Here is a 20,894-nt window from a genome sequence, read left to right as displayed (position 1 = left end):
AGTCTAATCTTCTAGTTGAACACATTTTGAATCTGAGTGATGTTATTCTGCTATTTTGTGTTTTCTTCCAATAATGCTCCAAGCCCATATTCAAAACTACAGGATGATGAAAGGGGAACAAGATCAACCTGCCCCGCATTGCTACCAGTATTTTTTATCAGGTTTCTACTCATCCAAAATAAAAATGCACTCGAGGTATCATCTGTATACTAACAGATCTATGGACACCAGTCACATAACTGAGTGGAAACAAAACACATGACTCATACGTCTTATTTCCATTTACGCTCCATCCATCTGTTTCAATAAATGACATCACCCATATATTCATGAATGTAGGAGACGGATGGTTCCCACCATCACCGCTCTGTGACATTTACATTGAAGACAGAATGTTACAGGGGCTTCAATATTGTGTGTTGAAGTTGCAATATACAGTAAATGGGGCTTATTATTGAACACAAAACCTCACTACTTAAAAGGGACATAGGAATATGTATTTGAAGAGTATTGCATTTACCTGGGAGTTGACCGTCTGGCCCATGGGAATGCGGGAACACTCCAGTGCATACTGCTTCACACAGAAGTAACACCCCTAGCAGAAAATCCACAGTTATTCAATCAATCAATCAATCAATCAATCAATCAATCAATCAATCAATCAATCAATCACCAAAAAAAAAAAAAGGATGAATGTCACCTCACCTGAAAAGCCAGTTCCATCAACACAATTCCCCCTGGTAGCGCCCTCTGGAGGTGGTATGCTGTAGTACCAGAAAGCGTTGTCTGCAAGAGTAATTTACAAAACAATTTAACATTGACAGATCATAGACTGTATAAAATATGGACGTAGTATCCGTGACGTCACCCATCTGTTTCTGAAGCGCTGTTTTGAGGCCAATCGGCGTCTGCAGCCATATTGCTGCAGTTGAGCGATTGTGACGTATAGAGGCGGGCTTTGAGCCTCCTAGCCAACAGCTACAGTGTTCCCGCCTGTCAATCAAGTCAGCTGTGCCTCTCATTGGAAGACTCGTAATCTAAATACCTTTGAAATTGCAGCGTTAGAAAAAAATTCACCCCCATGTTTATTTCTGCTGTAAAGATCGGCTTCTTTCAATTGGTGTGTATGTGGTTTCTGGTACTTCCGGAGCCAGCCTCAAGTGGATCCTTGATGAACTGCAGTTTTTTAGCACTTCTGCATTGGACTCATATTTTTAAACCGGAGGTTGCCGCTTGTTACAGATTGGATAATGTATGTTTTTGAAGGTTAACATACATGTTTTTGAACTATGCAATGCTGACAACACAGCTGTAGTTTTCAATTAAAATTGAACGGGAATATTATTTCTATTATAGCTGTTGTCAACTTAAACGAAGCATAAATGTGTTTCACTACCTTCTCTTTGTGAGACACATATGTGACACGTCTGTGAAGGTTCTCAGTCATCCAGGTTATGGTCATTCGAAGCTTGATCCGTAAGGCAACTGGACTTATGGACTTACTTCAAATACTTTTGTGCTGTTATGTTTGCTTGTTCCTTTAAGAAACCTTTCATAACATAAGTGTGTTAAGTTTATGGAGCCTATATGTCTGACAAATTTCTGCTGCTATTTCTTATAAGAGTCTCTGGTTATAATATTAGGAGCAGTTATCCTTGATGTTTCAGCAGGTTACTTTTCTTATGTTATTACTTCCTTTCACAAAGTAACTAATGATCTGTTGAGGGTCCTGCTTCTAGTTGCAAAGAAAGTTATCACAATCTCCTGGTTAAGGCCACAGCCCCCCACAGTCACACAGTGGAAGAACAAATTGAAGGACATTTTTTATATGGTGAGTATAACTGCGAGATTACAGTTAAAATCTGATCGTTCCCAGACAAGGTGGGCGCCCTTTGCTTCGTTTCTTTTTGGATAACTCTCTTATGGGACTATTATCACCAGGGGATTATAGTCCCATACAAACACTGAGTAAATGCATTGAACAAATCAATGACTGGACGAGCCAGAACTTCCTTCAGTTAAACAAAGAAAAAACTGAAATGATTGTTTTTGGAGCCAAGGAAGAAAGGTTAAAGGTTACTGCTCAGCTCCAATCTGCAATGATGAAATGTTCAAACCAAGCCAGAAACCTTGGTGTAGTCATAGACTCAGACCTTAATTTCAGCAGCCACATTAAGACAATTACAAAGTCAGCCTATTATCACCTTAAGAATATATCAAGGATTAAAGGACTTATGTCTCAGCAGGATGCAGAAAAACTTGTCCATGCATTTATCTTTAGCAGACTAGACTACTGTAACGGGGTCTTTACAGGACTCCCTAAAAAGTCCATCAGACGACTGCAGCTCATACAGAATGCTGCTGCTCGAGTCCTAACAAGGACCAAAAAAGTAGACCACATCACTCCAGTTCTTAGATCTCTACACTGGCTTCCTGTCTGTCAGAGAATAGACTTAGGCCAATCCTGCTGATGGTTTATAAAGCACTGAATGGTTTAGGCCCAAAATACATTGCTGATCTGCTACTACTTTATGAACCACCTGGACCTCTGAGGTCATCAGGTACTGGTCTGCTTTCAGTTCCTAGAGTCAGAACGAAACATGGTGAAGCAGCGTTTAGTCATTATGCTCCACATATCTGGAACACACTCCCTGAAAGCTGTAGGTCTGCTCCAAATCTCACCTCTTTTAAATCAAAGACTAAGACTTTTTTATTTACCACTGCCTTCCTATCTTAGATTATTTTAACCCACTTTAAATTACAATTTTAATGTAATTTTTAATATATTTCTAATTTTCCTTTTCTTTTCTGTTTTATCATATTTGTCATTTTAATTATGTTCTTTTATGCCTGTCTGAATGTCTCCAATGCTTTTAATGTTTTAATGTAAAGCACATTGAGTTGCCCTCGTGTATGAAATGCGCTATACAAATAAAGCTGCCTTGCCTTGCCTTATGGGCTGATTTGTGATATAAATAAATATTATTATTTTAATTTTTTGACTTATTATTCTTTGAAGTTAATTGTGAGGATTTTATTATTATTATTATTATTATTATTATTATTATTATTATTATTATTATCACAATTACTATTTATAAAATTATTTATAAAATTATTTATATTAATTGTTATTATATTTGTTTTTAATTTTTGTGTTAATCATTACAACCTTAATATTATTATTATCATGTATGCTTGTATTTACTTATTTTTAATTTTGTACTATTCATTTATTTATTTATTTATCTATCTTTACTTTCAGACTATGGACTGGGTGTTTTCAAAAATCTTCTTTCTATTTTCTGCCTCTGAGTCTGATGGCTGCATTGTTGTTTTGTGATGTTGGCTGAGTCTGATAAAAACGTAAAATGTAATTAATAAGAATTTATGTATCTGCAGAGTTTTCCCTATGGTCCTTGCAGAGTGTGAATGTTACTGATATTTCATTTGGCATGCTGACCAAGTGTTTCACAGAATCTCATCATAAACGTTCAAGTACATTCATAAAATAACTAAGTTTATGCTGAGATGGTAGACACATTTTTGATGTTGGATTAAGTTGAATTAAAGTTGAATGTCTCCTTGCCATCTCTCTCCATTTCTTCAGCCTTTTTTTTGGCTTTGTCTTACACTAGTTTGAACTAAACTAATATAAGTATTCCAATTTTCCCAAAGTAGAAGAGGAAATAGGATGGCTGGACCTACTGACTTGTTTTCCTATGACAACTATTGAGTCTTTTGTTAGCATTGTCTTGCTTGTGCGTGTGTGTGTGTGTGTGTGTGTGTGTGTGTGTGTGTGTGTAATAATAAAATCTGCATATCTCCAGACTGAACACTAACCTTAGGGCTGTCTTCACTTTTCTGCTTTACATAGGAAAAGGACATCCTCCCTTCTGATGACATAGAGTTCAACATCGCAGCACGAGCACGGGCAGTGCTGTAAAACACAAAAGGTGGGGTGAAGAATAGAGTTCAGACGGGGTTATAAACCAGACATCATCACGGGCTGATCACCAAACAGCACCAAGAGAAAAACACACCCTTAAGACATTCAGAGAGTCCCAAATTCTAGGCCTTGTAAAGTGTGACAAGCAGGCAGGACAGACATCTGCCCTTCCTATACTCCCATTATGTCAGCCATGGGGCAGCAGGACTAGGAGGTCAGACATGACCAGAGACCACATGATGACTAATAGATGAACAAATGGAACAATAGAAGATGGGCGAACATTCTGAGACTTGGACGACAGTGAGTGATACATTTTTTTATCTAAACAGACAAACAAACAATAAACAAGTAACAAAACAACAGAGCACACACGCACACGCGCGCACACACACACGCGCGCGCACACACACACACACACACACACACACACACACACACACACACACACACACACACACACACACACACACACACACACACACACACACCTACATAACACAGTCACTAGTTAAATGATCTGAAACACGGTTGAAGGAAAGCAATGGTTACAAGTACACATTCTATAACTACTGTGAAGGAAAAAAAAAGAACCCTTCAGAAACAGACCTGCGAGCTGGTGACTGAGGTCGAACCTGAACCAAAATAAAGCCCATGCTCTGAAGGTACTGGACATATTGCTGAAGGAATGTGCTTGAAATTTCAAGCAGCCAAGGCTCTTCCCTCAGTCGGCTGGGAAGCATTTCCCCTGAGTCAGTGCTGTAGCTTCGGTCGCGTCCTGACGCTGTGGAGTCGCTGGAACGATGACGTTTCTGGCACAAGAACACATCCATTATACAAACTGAAAGCACAGTGCACATGACTTTAACATACAAACAAGACTGACTCAAGTATGCAAATCAGATTTTTTTGTATAATTTGTATGACATGTGTGGAATCTTGATTAATATCCTCTATTATAATCATGCATTTTCTTTAAATATAATCATGTTTTTCTTATTATGCTCATGTATTCTTCTTTTAACAATTATATTCATATGTTTTCCATTTTATATGTTTTATTGAAGAAACCAGCAAATAGTAAGGCATAAGGCCAGAGATCTGTGCAGATCTCTGAATAAAGGTGAGACTGAGGTCAGAGCCCCAGCTTCTGCAAGATTCAATGTAGGTTCAGCTCGGAGGTGGTAAATTCATCTATTCATAAGTTGTTTTGCAAAGATCAAAGAACCAACCCTAGCCTCATATTGCAGTTGAATGTAAGCGAAGGGGATTTTTGGTAACTATGCCAAACGCTTTGTGTTAGATAAAAGCGCCGACGTACGCTTTTAAGAATTGTTGATATGTGCTTTTGATAACCACAAACGTTGTAAGATGAATAGGAATATGTGCAGACGTGTGCTTTTTGAAAATCACTAGACTAAGGTAATGTCTCTGTTGCTTCCTGAGTACTATATTCACCTGACATGACCTTTTGCTTACCCTTGATTGCAACTCACCCACACCTGCCCCCCCCCCCCCCCCCCCCCCCCCTCTTTTGTTTCTCCTTACGTATGAACAACTGTATTAAGGTCACACAAACACATGTTTCCCCCCTCCCTTTTTCCTCCCTTATGTTTGAAGAACTATAAAGTATTGAGCATCTCTGTCATTTAGCGGAGAACTTCAGATGCTCTTGAGTATGCTGTAACTTCTCTCTCACGCTGCATGAATAAACTTTGTGTGTAAACTTTGATACTGAGTTCGAAGCCTCATTTCTGGTCACTGCTCCGCTGGACGATCGCCTCACGGCTGGGTCACCCCACCACACATGCAAACAAAATATGAGTAAATCTATGGCTGAAATATATGAGGTCTCAATAGTTTGTCGAGTCTCTTCTCTGTGGTCCATGACTGGACACCATACCCCCATGGTCATGTCTCACTCTACAAGATGGAAAGGTCTCAGAGTGGTTGACTGTCTTGAGGCCATCTTGACTGTCTAAAAAGAGACCTTGGGATACATGCTCAATGTCTTTCTTTTACTGACTCGAACCAGGAAGAGAGAAGACATCTCTCCAGTGTTAGCTTCTCTACACTGACTCCCCATAAAATCTAGACTAGAATTTAAAATCCTTCTTCTGACCTAAAAAGCTCTTAAAGATCAGACACCTTCATATCTTAAAGAGCTCATAGTGCCCTATTACCCCTCTAGAACACTACGCTCCCAACATGCAGGCCTGCTGGTCCTACCTAAAGTCTCTAAAAGTAGTATGGGAGGTAGAACCTTCAGTTATCAGGCCCCTCTCCTTTGGAATCATCTACCAGTCAGGGTCTGGGAGGCAGACACCCTCTCTACTTTTTTTTTTTTTTTTTTGAAAGAATGATTCTTTTTTTTAAGTTACATTTTTTGCCTTTTTGCCTTTATTTGACAGGATAGCTGAAGAGAGACAGGAAATGTGGGGAGTAGAGAGCGGGGGAAGACACGCAGGAAATGGTCGACCGCCGGGAATTGAACCGGCAACCCTTGTGACGAGGACTGTAGCCTCTATATGTGGGGCACTTAGACCGCTAGGCCACCAGCGCCCCCACCCTCTCTACTTTGAAGAGTAGGCTTAAAACTTTCCTTTTTGATAAAGCTTATAGTTAGAGCTGGATCAGGCTTGGACCAGCTCTATTTTTGTTGGCAGTGTAAGAACAAATTCAAGTAAGAATATATTGATGAATCCTAGATTTGTGCTTCAAACGTTCGTACGCACGGTTTAAGCATGTATTTGTGCGCACGCACTGTAAGTGAATGAGGCCCAATGACTCTGATAAGGTAGTAGAGGTACAAAGTGTGTCACTGTGGCTTTTTGGTTTCAGAGTTTGTCTGAGAATCAATGAAAATTCATTAGACCAAATAATCCGAAAATGTTTTGGGTTGGATTTGGTGGATTAGATATAGCAACACTAATTAAGTTCCAGGAATTTGATGACAATGTTACAATTCCTAGAATTCTTCCATAATAAAAGTCCCCCCATATTTTCAATGTGAAGGAGAGGCATCAGGGAATCTATGGTTTGTATCAGCAGTAACTTATTACAGTGCCGTTATGCTCCAATGTTTACATGACAATCCCCTACAATGCACATAGTTAATATCATTGTAAATGAGTGGATGCTTGGCAGAAGCCTTATTTTCACAAAATCCCTTCCTTTTTTTAGTATAGTTATAGGTCCATGAAGAAACAAACGTATCTGTGTGCAATCATTCTTAAAGCCACATAACAGTAAAAGTACCTTTAAAGGAGGCTGCATGATTTGTTCTTCCTGGATCTTTTTGCGAAAGATGGGATCAAAGAGAAGAGGGGTTGCACAGTAGTGGACCAGCCTGGATGACTGTTTCAGAGTCTCCAAATCTGTCCCCTGTTGAGACAGAAAGTCATGTTAGGATTTTAGAATCAGGTGGTGACATTGTTATGGGCAACATTTGGGACTAGTGTGTTGATTGAGAACTAAACGCTGTGATGAGACTAAAGTCTGCAAGGACTGTATTTATATTGTAGTCTGTTGTGTCAGACTAAGTCGTGTCAGTGGGAAGCACTGGCATCAAAGTTTGGTAGATTGGCTTTAAACTTTGTGTCAACCAGTACGGCTTAACAGCAAATTAATAATAAAAAAATTGGACTCATAAGTCAGATTCAATTTATTGCAACACTGTTAACATTTTCTTAATGGACTCAATACCAATCATAATGGCATTGGCAATGATACCAATTTCTAATACTAATTTGAACCTTTCTAAACCAATACAAAACAAACCCATACCAGACTACATCGAAACAGCTTGTATGTTCATGGCAGGGCAAACATTAATAATTGAGCCACTTCATAATCTATTGTAATGTGACCATGCCCAGCAAGTACAGAGGCTCATACCCAGCTTAGCTCTTTACTAAATAATTGTTATGATTAGACTAGAGACTATATGACTATTGTTTGTTTTTGTTAGATAGTAAATCAGGAAAAAATAATCTTAAATAAAACTCAAGAGTGATACTTTGATATATATTGATTATATGTCATTGTACTCAATATTCAGTACAGCTATTTTATTCCCAGCTCATCACATACCAAATGTTTTTAAATCAACATACGATTATGATGTTTTTCAAAGCACACTTCAGTGACTGTTTTATGCTGATCTTTACTCAGTTATTACACTCAGGTGATGTTGTGAAGTTATCTCATGTATCTTTGCACCATGCTCCTCCAATTCTCCTACTCTCAGTGACATAACAGACCCAAATGTACTTCTGGTATCGCTGAGGACCGAGGCAAATTTATTTAAGAGCTGTCCGTGGTGCTGAAGAGCTGCACAGTGACAGCCGTCCCTCAGAGTGAGAGATGCACATCATAAACAGCTGAGAAGTGTCTTAAAGACACCACAGCAGCAACAATCTCTGTGACTACTCAGCACCCTTTTGACACACCCCAACGTGCGCCGCACCTCCACATGCGAGAAGTTGCTAGGGCCCGTTCAATGCTGCTTGCAAGCTTTAACACTTAATTGCAATTTAATGTCCTATGAGAATTTGCTCAGCAGGGATGAAGGTTCCTTTCAGTTTTTACTTTACTTGGTTTTTAATTTATTCCTCATTTCAAAACTTGTCAGACCACATCACATATTTTGACTGTTCAGAAAATGAAATACCTGGATTTTGATCAATACAGCACATTGATAAGAATGTTTAAAGACACCAGGTTTCATGACTTCTATTCAATAGGAAAGAGAGCAGGTACAGCTAGCCCTACTAAGCTTAGCTATGTTAGTACCACACAATCATTCAGCTCATTCTTTCATGATATTTCAAATATTCCAACATCAAAGTCATAGCTCCTTTACTTTCATTGTTATAGTTTTGTTTCAAACTTTATCTTGAGTCCAACATTTCAATGAAATGTAGTTCTCACAGTAGTTTGCAGCTGTTTCCATCTTCCCTGATTAGAAGTGTTACATTTTGGTGAAAAGACTGCTCAGGCTGAGGTAACTTGCCTGCTTCGAAGCCACATAAATCAGGGTGCATACAAGTTTGCAAGTTTGCAAGTTAAAAAAAGGGGGGAACAAAGTAACACGTTTTCACTTTTCCACAGCTGTTGTAACGTAACCTTTTACTAAGGCTGTCTCCTAAGAGTCTCAGTTGTACCAAGATTCCATTTTCTGTGAAAGACCAAAACATGGCACAAAAAATCTTTCAACCATGGTTCAGTGGGCTGAAGCTGGAAGTCATTTTATTACTTTAGCATATCTTTAGTTAAAGCCAGGGTTTAAGTCGCCAGTGCTGGAAAAGACTATTCTAGTGCGTCTTCAGAAAATGACAGCTCGGGAATAAAAGAAGGGTTTAAGATGTGATTTAAAAGTCAGTCATGGCTATGAGTAGAATGTCTTGGGGTACTTACTGAAATCGGCATGTTTGACTGTGCTGACCTCTGCTGCCAAGTCACAAACAGGTTCTCTATCTTCATCTGTTTCTCCAGCTCTGTTAGGACAAGGAGAAGTCCATTTATCCTTCTAACCAGTGTGTTATAAGGCCAATCGTACAAGAATGATAATATCCATATTCTTATCACACATATAATAAGTGACATTATAACCTCTTCGTTCAGTAGCCTTAATCTCCAGGAGCTGACCACCATGCCGGGTCACTGCATCCCCATCCATTAAGGGCCGGATAGTGCATATGTCCCTCAGAGCCTCGTCAAAGGGAAGCAGCTCCGAGGGGAAGTGGAGTGGGGCAAGACTTCGACCAGAGCTACCCAGCCTGCCCTGCTCTTTACTGGGTAAAGGAGGAACTGCGCTGCGCAGCAAAGCATCAGGCTCCATGGAAGGGCTCAGGAATGGGTTGGGATTCTTGAAAAGACAAAAAATAAAGAAGTGTTTGGGTAAAAAAGACAGGCATCAATTTAAAGGTTTGATAACAATGCTTAAAAAAAAATACAGACAAGAAGTGCCATTATGTTGGGGTTTTAAATCATCAGTGCCAGAGGAAATTGATCTATATTTATGGCATCGCTCTCTGTAAGAGTTTCAGAATTATTCAAGAAGTGTCAGAGATTTTTTGAGGTGGATAAAGATTCATAAACTGGTAAACTGAACCCCGAGGGATGGCTCAAATGGATTATGCATTCAATCTATGGTTGTTAAAGCATTAAAGTCTGCATTGTTAGCTTTAGAAATAAATACAACAAGTTCAATTGCAAGTTACTGTAATTACCTAATGCATAAACAATAGTCCAAAAGTAATGCAATATGAGTCTTGTACTGTAGACATGCACATTTTTCAGATCCCTTTATTGTAAAAAGTATGTAAAAGGAAGGAATCATGCATTAGATGCATTGAACTTAGAGATAATCCCTGCCTGTAATTTCTTCTAAGCACTCATCCAGACATGCCACCACTGCAAGCTGTGCAAACGCCCCAGGACGAGAGGCAGAGAGGTCAAGATAAGAGCTAAGCAACCCCGTTTGGACTGAAAACTATTCCACTAACTAGCCTCTTAGCTGATGGCCCTTTACAAGAACATAAATAAATGGAACAAGATTTGTATTAGTCTAGTATTAGGTAACCAGAGACTTTATAGAGCTGTAGTTTCATGTCAGCATCACAGATCACTTTTAAGATGCATTTTTTTCCTATTGCTAACATGTTGCCATTGTGCAGCAGGTTATTTAACCTTCTAGTACATCACTGGTACCTTTCCACTCAGCAGAGATGTCAGTGAGGTAAGGTGCCATATTAAAGTCCAAAGGATACTTCAAGATCAGATCCACTCTGTCTGTTCGCCCTGCTGCCTCCTAGTAAACGATACAGTAGTATCTGCTGCCATATGAGCAAAGTACAGTTCCTTTTCATCAGGTAACCAGACTCAGTCAAAATTGGCCCTCTTTTCTCACTCATTGTGTTATGTGTGTAGTGTAGCATAAGGGGAATACAGCCTGCACTTTTCTGTACAACTGTGTGTCGCGAGCAGATAAATAAATAAACCTTGGATCTTGCATAATGAGTGCGCTGTTTATTCATGTTGCTGGGTATCACTGTTATTTTTACTGTTGGATACTTCTGGAACAATGTTCGTGTGCCCTGGTTGCTGTTGAGAGGAACTTTGGGGCGAGTTTGTTCAGTGGAGCAGCTCAAGGCCCAGATGCCCCAGTGTGGCAGAGATGGCTGCACCATGCCCTCCGGGTTGAGGGTCAAATGTGCACTGGTGCTCCCTCTGCTTCTCATCAGGACCATGACAGATGAAGCTCTGTTCAGGCAAATTTTCTGCTGCTCTGACTCTGCCTTCTGTCAGGACTCATTATAGTTAAGTAGTGATGATGAGCAGGGCCATTGAAGGGAAAGAAAAAGTTTTAATCTTGTAATTCTTTGAGCTTGTTTTGTAAACTGGCCCAAGGGTAGAGGTGAAACGGCCATTTGGTATCTTCCTTTGCTGCAAAGCCCTGCTCTTATAAGGCTCTACATAACTGAATAAATAGCACTACAAATAACAGTCAATGTGTCATATAACCCTTAAAAAAGTATAAATAACTCATTTTATTTCTCTATGTAAATGCAACAATGGCTAGACTGACCTATATCCATTATTTTCCATATTCACTATGCTATAAGGGCTGTTGTTAGGAAAGCAAATCAAAGCAGCACTGATGATTACTCCATGCTTTTTATTTAGAGTGTTATAAGCTGAATTTTGCATTCTTCTTAAATTCTGTATTTAATTTTTGCAGCTCTGATAAATCAGCAGGTGACAGGAATATGCACGACTATACTCATGATGAATTCCATCTTTATTCACCTTGAATTTGATACATTTTTCATTGAGCATTGCTTGGATGACAAAATGCAGTCTTAAGGTTGTCTTAAGATATCTGCTGTGGGAGGAGTTACTACTAACTTAAAGTTAATCAACAAACAAACATCAATGAATTAACAAGGTTTCACTTTGTCTCTCATGTTGTGTGACTCAAAGATTTTGAAGTAGAAAATGTACCAAATCTTCAGGGTGAAACTAGAACTTAGATTTGTAGAGTCTTAAATAACCACAACATAGTGGTACCAAGCAGCATGTCACACTGTCAACTCCATTAGTCTAGGGACGACTAGTAGGAGTATTTGAAGCTCTACAATGTAATATTCAACATAGGGGTGACCCCAAATAGTGGAATATTCAACGAGTCGTTCTAACGAGCCTTAGTCGACTACCAATCTCATAGTTGAACACTTGCATATGAAACGTGGATCATTCCATTCAAACCATGGGGGTGCTCAATGTCTAATTTTACATTATTTTCCTGTCTCCCATAAAAATAGTGTCTCATATATCCTATTTTGATATAAATATAGACTTATTTAATGTAATTCTGAGAACACCTCTTGAAGTGTTAAATCTCCTTAAAGTGGTAATTAAATCTCCCCTGGTAATTAAAGGTGGATCATTTAGAGGGACCTGTGGAGCAGACGTACCTCAGCTGGCCTTTAAATCTTTCTAGGTTCATGGCAGCTCAAAATGTCAGAAAATAAAACTTCAGTTGATCCTAAAAACTAGTGATGAAGATGAGGAGCAGCTTCATGAAGAGGGCTGTGAGATCAAGGATTACCGGACTACACAAAAATTATACGGGGCCAAAAGAACGAGGAGGGATACCCAAAGCTGTCCGAAGCCTCAAAAACAATCAGCAGCATCAATAGACTGTATAAAATATGGACGTAGTATCCGTGACGTCACCCATCTGTTCCTGAGAGCTGTTTTGAAGCAAATCGACGGCAGCAGCCATATTGGTAATGCGGAACTCAACTAGGCAGAGTGTGACGTAGTGCGAGTCTCTTAGCCAATGGCTGTGTGTTCCCGACCGGGAGTCACGTCAGTCATGTCCTTATTTGGGCAAAACTCATAATCTTAATATCTTCTGAACCGTCACGTTAGAAAAAAATTCACCCCCCCGTACAGTGTGTGCCATTAGAGGGATTAGCGTTGTAGGGCCAAGCCGTTTTTTGAACCAGGCTGTAAACATGTTTATTAATGCTGCAAAGATCGTCTTTTTCCCATTCATATCAATGTGGTTTCCGGTGTTTCTGCAGCCAGCCTCAAGCGGATTTTCGATGTATTGCAGTTTATATCACTTCCGCATTGGCTTCATCGTTTGAGACCGGAGTTTGCCGCTTGGCAGCATCCCATCCACCTCCACACCATCAGAGAGGATATTCTCAAAGACAGGATTTACAGTCAACAAAGACAGGAGCGCACTTCTGCCCGTACACACGATGGTTTTCCTCACGTACAATTTGAAAAGACTCAAGCGGACAAAGATGTGATGAAAGACTGTTTTAAAAGGTTCTGTTAAGAGATTTAAAAACCCTTTAGCTGGTTCAGGTTTGATTTTGAACATTATACAAATGTTTAGTCTTAAGTTGGACAGACTACCCTCCACAGTGCTGCTCTCCTCTGTGTGAACACTGTTTAAATATCTCCTGATTCCTTATTCTATAGTGGAGCGTTGTTCCATGTTTAACTGATGGTGGTCTTATTTGAGTTTTCTCTCCTTCATCACCTCGTTGTTTTTGTAATATAGATTTAAAAAATCTAAGTTTTATACTTATAATATTCTGTTGTCCCTTTTACTTTAAGCTATGAGTCTCTTAATTGTAAAGGGTTATGTGTAATATTGTCATGTGGTCACCATCATGCAGACTTTGGGTCAATAAGGAAAAACAACAAACATTCCACTATTCATCCACTATGGGCAAAATCTGATGAATCAGATTCCACTAAGCAAATCCTTAGTCGGGCTCACCCCTAATTCAACATGATCAAAGACAATGGGCCTCATTTATAAATCTTCTGAGCGCAGAATTGGTCTTACGACAGGACACACCTGTGATTTATGAGATATTCATATCTGACCAATCCCAGCGTACGAATGATCTGGTCTTGATAAATGTGGCGGCTGAAAACAATCGTCATTTAAATATCACGCCCCTAATTATTCACATTTCAGCCGGGATTGCCCACAGCATTTGGACATGGAGGGACGCTCTACAGCAAAAAAACAGGAAACATGTCTGAGCTGGAGATCGACACCATAGCAACGGAGGTAGAAACATACAGCTGTGTTGCTTGGCAGCCTGAAAAGAGGCATTAAAGGGAGTAACAAAACATGTCTGGATGAAAGTCACTGCAGCAGTCAGCAGTGAGGGTTTGAAATGTGAACTCCAGCTGAAGTTTAAACATTTGATTTATAAATCCTTTGATAAAAACAAACTTGTTCATCTGTGATATGAAACTTTTAGAGGCTTTCATAAAAGTAATTCTTTATATTCAGGAGGAAAAAACTGCAGACCTGAAGATCGCTATAAAAAAAACATGTGGCTGCTCTCAAAACAATCTGCGCTGGAGACCCCAGCCTGCACCGTGCTCCAAACTGACATGGAAACTTTCGTACACGGACTGAGACCTGGCGTGGGATTTGAGCGTATCAACGTTCCGCTATGTTTCCACTCTGCAGCAGTTCATTATTCAGTTTCAACCCTCAACTTTAAGTTTCTCCAGCAGTGGCTAATCTCTACATGGAAGATGAAGAGAACAAGGCACTCTCCTCCTTCATAGGAAATACCCCCCATCCACTAGTTTAGATATGTGGACGACACCTGGGTCAAAATCCACTCTGAAGAAGTAGGAGGTTTCAAAACCCATCTCAACATTAGACAGCAACATCAAGTTCACACGGGAAGATGTCAGAGGGAACAGCTTTGCCTTCTTAGACTGTGCTGTACACATGGAAGAAGACAGAAGCCTTAACGTTGAAGTTTCCAGGAAACCCACCCACACCGAACAGTACCTGCTTTTTGACTCACACCATCCACCTGAACACAAGCTAGGGGTAATGAGAACCCTACACCATAGGGCTCAGAAGGTACCCACAAGAACCGAAGGAAAGAAGTGCACATCTGACACAGCAGACTGCAGCACTGGGTTGGGATTTCAGGTACAGCTTTTAACTGGTTTCAGTCATATTTAAGTAAAAGGTATTTCAATGTCTGCATCAATAATCATGTATCCTCCTCTGCCCCCCTGCTGTGTGGTGTTCCCCAGGGTTCTGGTCCTCTCCTGTTCTCCCTTTACATGCTTCCACTCAGAAGGACAAACTTTGGAGAGCTGACAATACTACAAACTGTGGCTAAGTTTAGTCTTACTTTGTGTGTCATTGTCTTTATTTATCATATACTGTTACACCTCAAGGTGCCACCTTAATAGCTAGAAACAACATGTTAACAAAAATCAAATCAAATAATATATAAAATTATAAGCTGACTTTAAGAATCCCAAATAAATTATCCATCTTTAATAAAACATGACAGCTAATGGGAAAGAAGGGGAGAGTGATCCCAACTAAGCTTGGCCAATTTCAGTCCTTTTTCTTTCCATTCTGCTGTTTGCTTGTATGCAATGCTTTACATAAGGGACCCAGTAAGTGTCTTTACCTGCTTTGAGTCCAACTCATGGATGGGTGCATCAGAAAAACAGAAGTGATGAAAAAGGCCCATCTTCTGGTTGAGCAGACAGTGGACAACATGGGCCCTTGCATTTTGCCACTTAACAAGGCGGACGAGCTCCCGATTCAGAGAGGCACCGAGGTCCACAGACCAGTTATAGCTGTACAGAGTCACCTGAGACAAAGAGGATAACAATGTGAAACATGACATGTCACAAAAACCCAAAGCTTGACTGCAATTCGGAATGTTTACGTATGTCACAGATAATGTGATTAAATTTAGCATGTAGTTCCCGGCGTATTCCCATCTTATAGAACAGCTATAACACATTAAAACTCCATTATCAAAGACTATGTCAAAAATAAAAAACACATATTTTTTTATTAATAAACCCTGACAAACTTCAGTGGCTATACTTTCTAAATACATTTTATTAACTGTGATAGTTCTTTAATACTTGCCATAGAATATTTATGAAGCCAGTGTATTTATCTATTCACATTCATACCTGACAACCAAAGATGAGGTTTGTTAACAATACAATAACTTATCTATTTCTGTTTTCTAAAACTGATCCTTTCATGACTTTAAGTCTAATGAAAACAGGTAGTGAGAGAGCAAACATATTCCTATTTAAAGCTGATTCACACAGGACACCCTATGAATTAGCCAGTGTAGTTCATCTAGGGATGCTCTTCTTCTGCCCTTCAAAATGCTTCTAGTCTGGAGTAAAAGGAAGTAATACAGTAGACAGACTGACAAATTCGTCAAAACCAAGACAAGTGAGTGTAAGACTTGGAGAGAGATAGTCAAAACACAAGTTGTCAGAGATGCACCGTAGATGAAACCTTTCAATTTGTAGGAACCATCTTGTTCTCTGGTTGCACGAATGGATTTTCAGATTACAGAAACTTTTATGTATCATCAACTCACCTTTTTGTCCAGGATGCTGATGAAGAGGAACCTCTGGCGGGGGGCCAGTCCTGACCCGGCATGGCTGGGACTGTACCCATCACTCTGCTCTAGGGCCTCAAAGCGCTGGAAGCCTTTGTGAGCTGGGCAGAAGAGAGAAATACTCAGTCAAATAGAAAAGGAATAGAAATCAAAGCAGTCATGCCCTTGCAAGACCCTGACAAGCTCCCTTCCTACTAGTCTGACTATTGTTTTTTCTACAGTTAATAGAGAGCACAATAGAATTGCTCTGAATAGTGTTTTTAACATGTTCTAAATTATTATTAGTACTATTTGCCTGGGGAATGTTTTTATGGTCGTAAAATTACTCGCTGAAAAAAGATCCTTCGGTTTGGTTGAATAATGTGTTAACTGAAAATTCCAGCCATAAGTGAAAAAATGTAGGGGAGAACGAGGTTGGTTGTCACATGGGTTGGTTGGCACACTCGTTATATCTCACCACCAGAGGGCACCGTCTCTCAAATTGGGGTATGGACGTTTCCAGAATTAGGATCAGAGCTCACCCACATAGTCTTCTCTGGAGTAAGACAGCTGAACTTGAGGTGAGAGGACTTTTTGTGTTTTTCATGTCAAATTGTAAATATTCAGCTCCTCAGTATTTTTCTTCTAGGTTTTTACACGATGAGTTTATAACAAAACAAGTGTTACCCTTACAAAGTGTGAGGGGAAAGCTATAGTTTAGATTTTTATTAGCTAGCTAAACAGTTGTTAGATGGTTGTTAGCCTTGATGCTAGCAAAAAATTCCAGTTGGGGTTGGTCATCACATTTTCTTTGGGGTTGGTTGTCACATGTAACAACCAACCCCTATGTTTGCAAAATCATGCATGGTGAAATGAGTTTGAGTGCGCAGATCCTACATTTGCCATCACTGTAACTCAGACAGTGACTGCATGTAGCCTAGTTGAGTAGGTCATTATTGTACGGCCTATTTCTTTTGTTGTTTATGTTGTTATATAGGCTGGCCTAAAGATGTGTTTCCTGTTCATGGTCCTTGCTCATTTTATGTTCAAATGCATTAAGTTATGCCGGCCTATCACTTGTCAGTGCAATTAAACATTCAAATTTAGTTCTGCCTTCTTGCCTTTTTTAAAAGATTTTTCCCATTAAAATACCATTGTGACAACCAACCCCATAGTGTGTGACAACCAACCCCATAGTGTGTGACAACCAACCCCATAGTGTGTGACAACCAACCCCATAGTGTGTGACAACCATCCCCATAGTGTGTGACAACCAACCCCATAGTGTGTGACAACCAACCCCATAGTGTGTGACAACCAACCCCATAGTGTGTGACAACCATCCCCATAGTGTGTGACAACCAACCCCATAGTGTGTGACAACCAACCCCATAGTGTGTGACAACCAACCCCATAGTGTGTGACAACCATCCCCATAGTGTGTGACAACCAACCCCATAGTGTGTGACAACCAACCCCATAGTGTGTGACAACCAACCCCATAGTGTGCGACAACCATCCCCATAGTGTGCGACAACCAACCCCATAGTGTGTGACAACCATCCCCATAGTGTGTGACAACCAACCCCATAGTGTGTGACAACCAACCCCATAGTGTGTGACAACCATCCCCATAGTGTGTGACAACCATCCCCATAGTGTGTGACAACCAACCCCATAGTGTGTGACAACCAACCCCATAGTGTGTGACAACCAACCCCATAGTGTGTGACAACCAACCCCATAGTGTGTGACATGTGTGACAACCATCCCCATAGTGTGTGACAACCAACCCCATAGTGTGTGACATGTGTGACAACCATCCCCATAGTGTGTGACAACCAACCCCATAGTGTGTGACAACCATCCCCATAGTGTGTGACAACCATCAACATAGTGTGTGACAACCAACCCCATAGTGTGTGACAACCAACCCCATAGTGTGTGACATGTGTGACAACCATCCCCATAGTGTGTGACAACCAACCCCATAGTGTGTGACAACCATCCCCATAGTGTGTGACAACCAACCCCATAGTGTGTGACAACCAACCCCATAGTGTGTGACAACCAACCCCGTCATGGGGTTGGTTGTCACAATGTGTCAGAGTGTCTTAGATAGTTAATTGCCTCTTTGTTACAATGAGTTGGAAAATAAGAGGGATACACATTTCAAGCCAACACCTTAAGCTTCAATTTAATGTAGGAATGACTATTGACAGATGTTTTGATGATGAGCAATCATCAAAACAGCAAAAATTGTGACAACCAACCCCGTTCTCCCCTACTTAGTATGATCATTGATAGAGAAGAAAATGAGGAGTGCTTATTTTCCTCATTCAACAGTAACTTGATCAGGATATGTTTTCAATTCCAGTTTTTATTTACATATGGTGTGGTCATATTAAAGTAGAAAGTCCACAAAAAAAACCAAAACATTAATATAGTAGTAGTGTTTAATCCCCTGAATATAAAAACGTTTAGGTTTCTTTTTTCAAATTCAGGCTGCCATGTTTCTACAGTAGAACAAAACGAAAAAACTAGTAACATAAGTGACTCTTTATGGTCCCGCAAAATGCACCAATTGGGAGAGGGAGACGAAGAAGAAGAGAGTGGTTGTTGTTGTTGTTGTGCGCAAGACATTTATGCTAGTACAAACTTTACAAATGGATGATCGTATCTGTCGTGCATTACTGCATTAGAGGAACTTCTACTCCTCAAACTCCTGTAAATATTCCCATGTCGACACACTGTACCTCTAACTCTTTAAACCAAGGTGGAAGTAGGTATATGTTTAGACAGGCCAGACATCTTTTTCCCCAACAGACACTGATACTTTTTAAACTGCATTTAGCATACTTACACATTCATATCTTATTGAATTGCTTACTTTCTGAAATGTTATTTCATTAGTTTTTAAACATCCTCTAAAGAAAGTCAGTCTTATCCAATAACTGCAAAAAGCACACTTCTGATCCGACAAAGAGGAAGGAGGTCCTGATGTTAATCTGAAGAGATTTTTACCTGTACAAGACCCAACACTTTTTAGTTTGAATTTGAATTGTTGAAATTGCCAAACACTCAGTGTACTCTTATTATATTGTGTGTTTTCAGATTTTGTCCCTGAAATGGCCGTTAGCTGGGTGAGAAAACAAGCACACAAAGAGCGAGTTAACCTGAGATCATTGTGGCCTGTCTGTTAAATACTCGCGTATTATCTACTTTCAGGCTGTGGTGTTTTGGTCGACTTATACATGCATTAAAAAAACAAAAACAAGCCTTTAATAAAAAATCTAAGGATGAGCTGAACACAAATACTACAAACTATGTTTATTGAATGTATTGTTTAAAGCAATTTTTCAAGTATTGCAATTTAAATGTCGATGTAGGTGATTTCAATCATTTCTCATGGCACAACACTTGTGCCTACGCTCTATTTCTATTTAAATATCAATGAATGAATAAACAAATAAATGAATAAACCCATCAGCATCAATGGTTCATGCTGAAAGAAAAACTTACGTGTGAACCTATTAAGCACTGGGGTGTTTTCCTCATCTGAACTGTCTTCTGTAGGCAAACAGAAATGGTACAAACAGCAAGGCGGCATGGACAGTGAAACACAGCATGCACAAACTGATGTAAGCAGACACTTGTAAAAGAACACACTTGTGTTAGAAAGCTGATAGCATGAACAGAGAAACACAGAGTCAAAGGGCAGCAGAGAGGACAGAATGTTGGAAGCTCAAACTCTCATGCTCTGATCTTTCCTTCTACCTAACATATAAGGTGTAATATGTTAGGAACATGCTGCTTGATGAGTTAGCTCAAGTCTTTGAACACTGGAGATTTGTTTCTGTCTTCTATTATACTTTGAACTATATTACACTGCATCCCTATGAATCTTGTGTTGTGTGTTGTAATTTTAAAAAACAGGTCTCATTTACAATAAAGTCATCTGGTGACTGGCTTGGGCATTTGGAGTGAAATAAGGTCAGTCTGGTCGCAAATCGTCTGACACTTGTACATCTTTTTCCCCAACAGAGACTGATACTTTTTAAATTGCATTTAGCATACTTACACATTCATATCTTATTCAATTGCTTACCTTCTGAAATGTTATTTCATTAGTTTTTAAACATCATCTAAAGAAAGTCAGTCTTATCCAATAACTGCAAAAAGCACACTTCTGATCCGACAAAGACGAAGGAGGTCCTGATGTTAATCTGAGGAGATTTTTACCTGTACAAGACCCAACACTTTTTAGTTTGAATTTGAATTGTTGAAATTGCCAAACACTCAGTGTACTCTTATTATATTGTGTGTTTTCACACAGAATGTTGGAAGCTCAAACTCTCATGCTTGGATCTTTACTTCTATCCAACATATAAGGTGTAATATGTTAGGAACATGCTGCTTGATGAGTTAGCTCAAGTCTTTGAATACAGGAGATTTGTTTCTGTCTTCTATTATACTTTGAACTATATTACACTGCATCCCTATGC

At 39.6% G+C, this 20,894-nt stretch overlaps 1 protein-coding gene across 1 annotated transcript in view; it reads right to left on the bottom strand.

The window, feature by feature from the left end:
- Positions 1 to 20,894, bottom strand: part of szt2 (SZT2 subunit of KICSTOR complex) — a 125,662-nt gene that overhangs the window by 17,624 nt on the left and 87,144 nt on the right. Inside the window, exons 58-67 of the mRNA XM_034707092.1 lie at positions 19,912 to 19,959; positions 16,390 to 16,511; positions 15,445 to 15,630; positions 9,563 to 9,818; positions 9,368 to 9,447; positions 7,208 to 7,333; positions 4,559 to 4,761; positions 3,844 to 3,940; positions 706 to 786; positions 521 to 595 (exon numbers count right to left, since the gene is read on the bottom strand). Coding sequence (XP_034562983.1) covers positions 521 to 595; positions 706 to 786; positions 3,844 to 3,940; positions 4,559 to 4,761; positions 7,208 to 7,333; positions 9,368 to 9,447; positions 9,563 to 9,818; positions 15,445 to 15,630; positions 16,390 to 16,511; positions 19,912 to 19,959 — 1,274 coding nt within the window. The remainder of the gene's footprint in view (positions 1 to 520; positions 596 to 705; positions 787 to 3,843; positions 3,941 to 4,558; positions 4,762 to 7,207; positions 7,334 to 9,367; positions 9,448 to 9,562; positions 9,819 to 15,444; positions 15,631 to 16,389; positions 16,512 to 19,911; positions 19,960 to 20,894) is intronic.

The sequence above is a fragment of the Notolabrus celidotus genome, chromosome 2, assembly GCF_009762535.1.
Source record: "Notolabrus celidotus isolate fNotCel1 chromosome 2, fNotCel1.pri, whole genome shotgun sequence".
NCBI classification, from domain to species: Eukaryota; Metazoa; Chordata; class Actinopteri; order Labriformes; family Labridae; genus Notolabrus; species Notolabrus celidotus.
The sequence above is the reverse complement of the archived record's forward strand: the minus strand, read 5'-3'. Positions and strand labels throughout refer to the sequence as shown.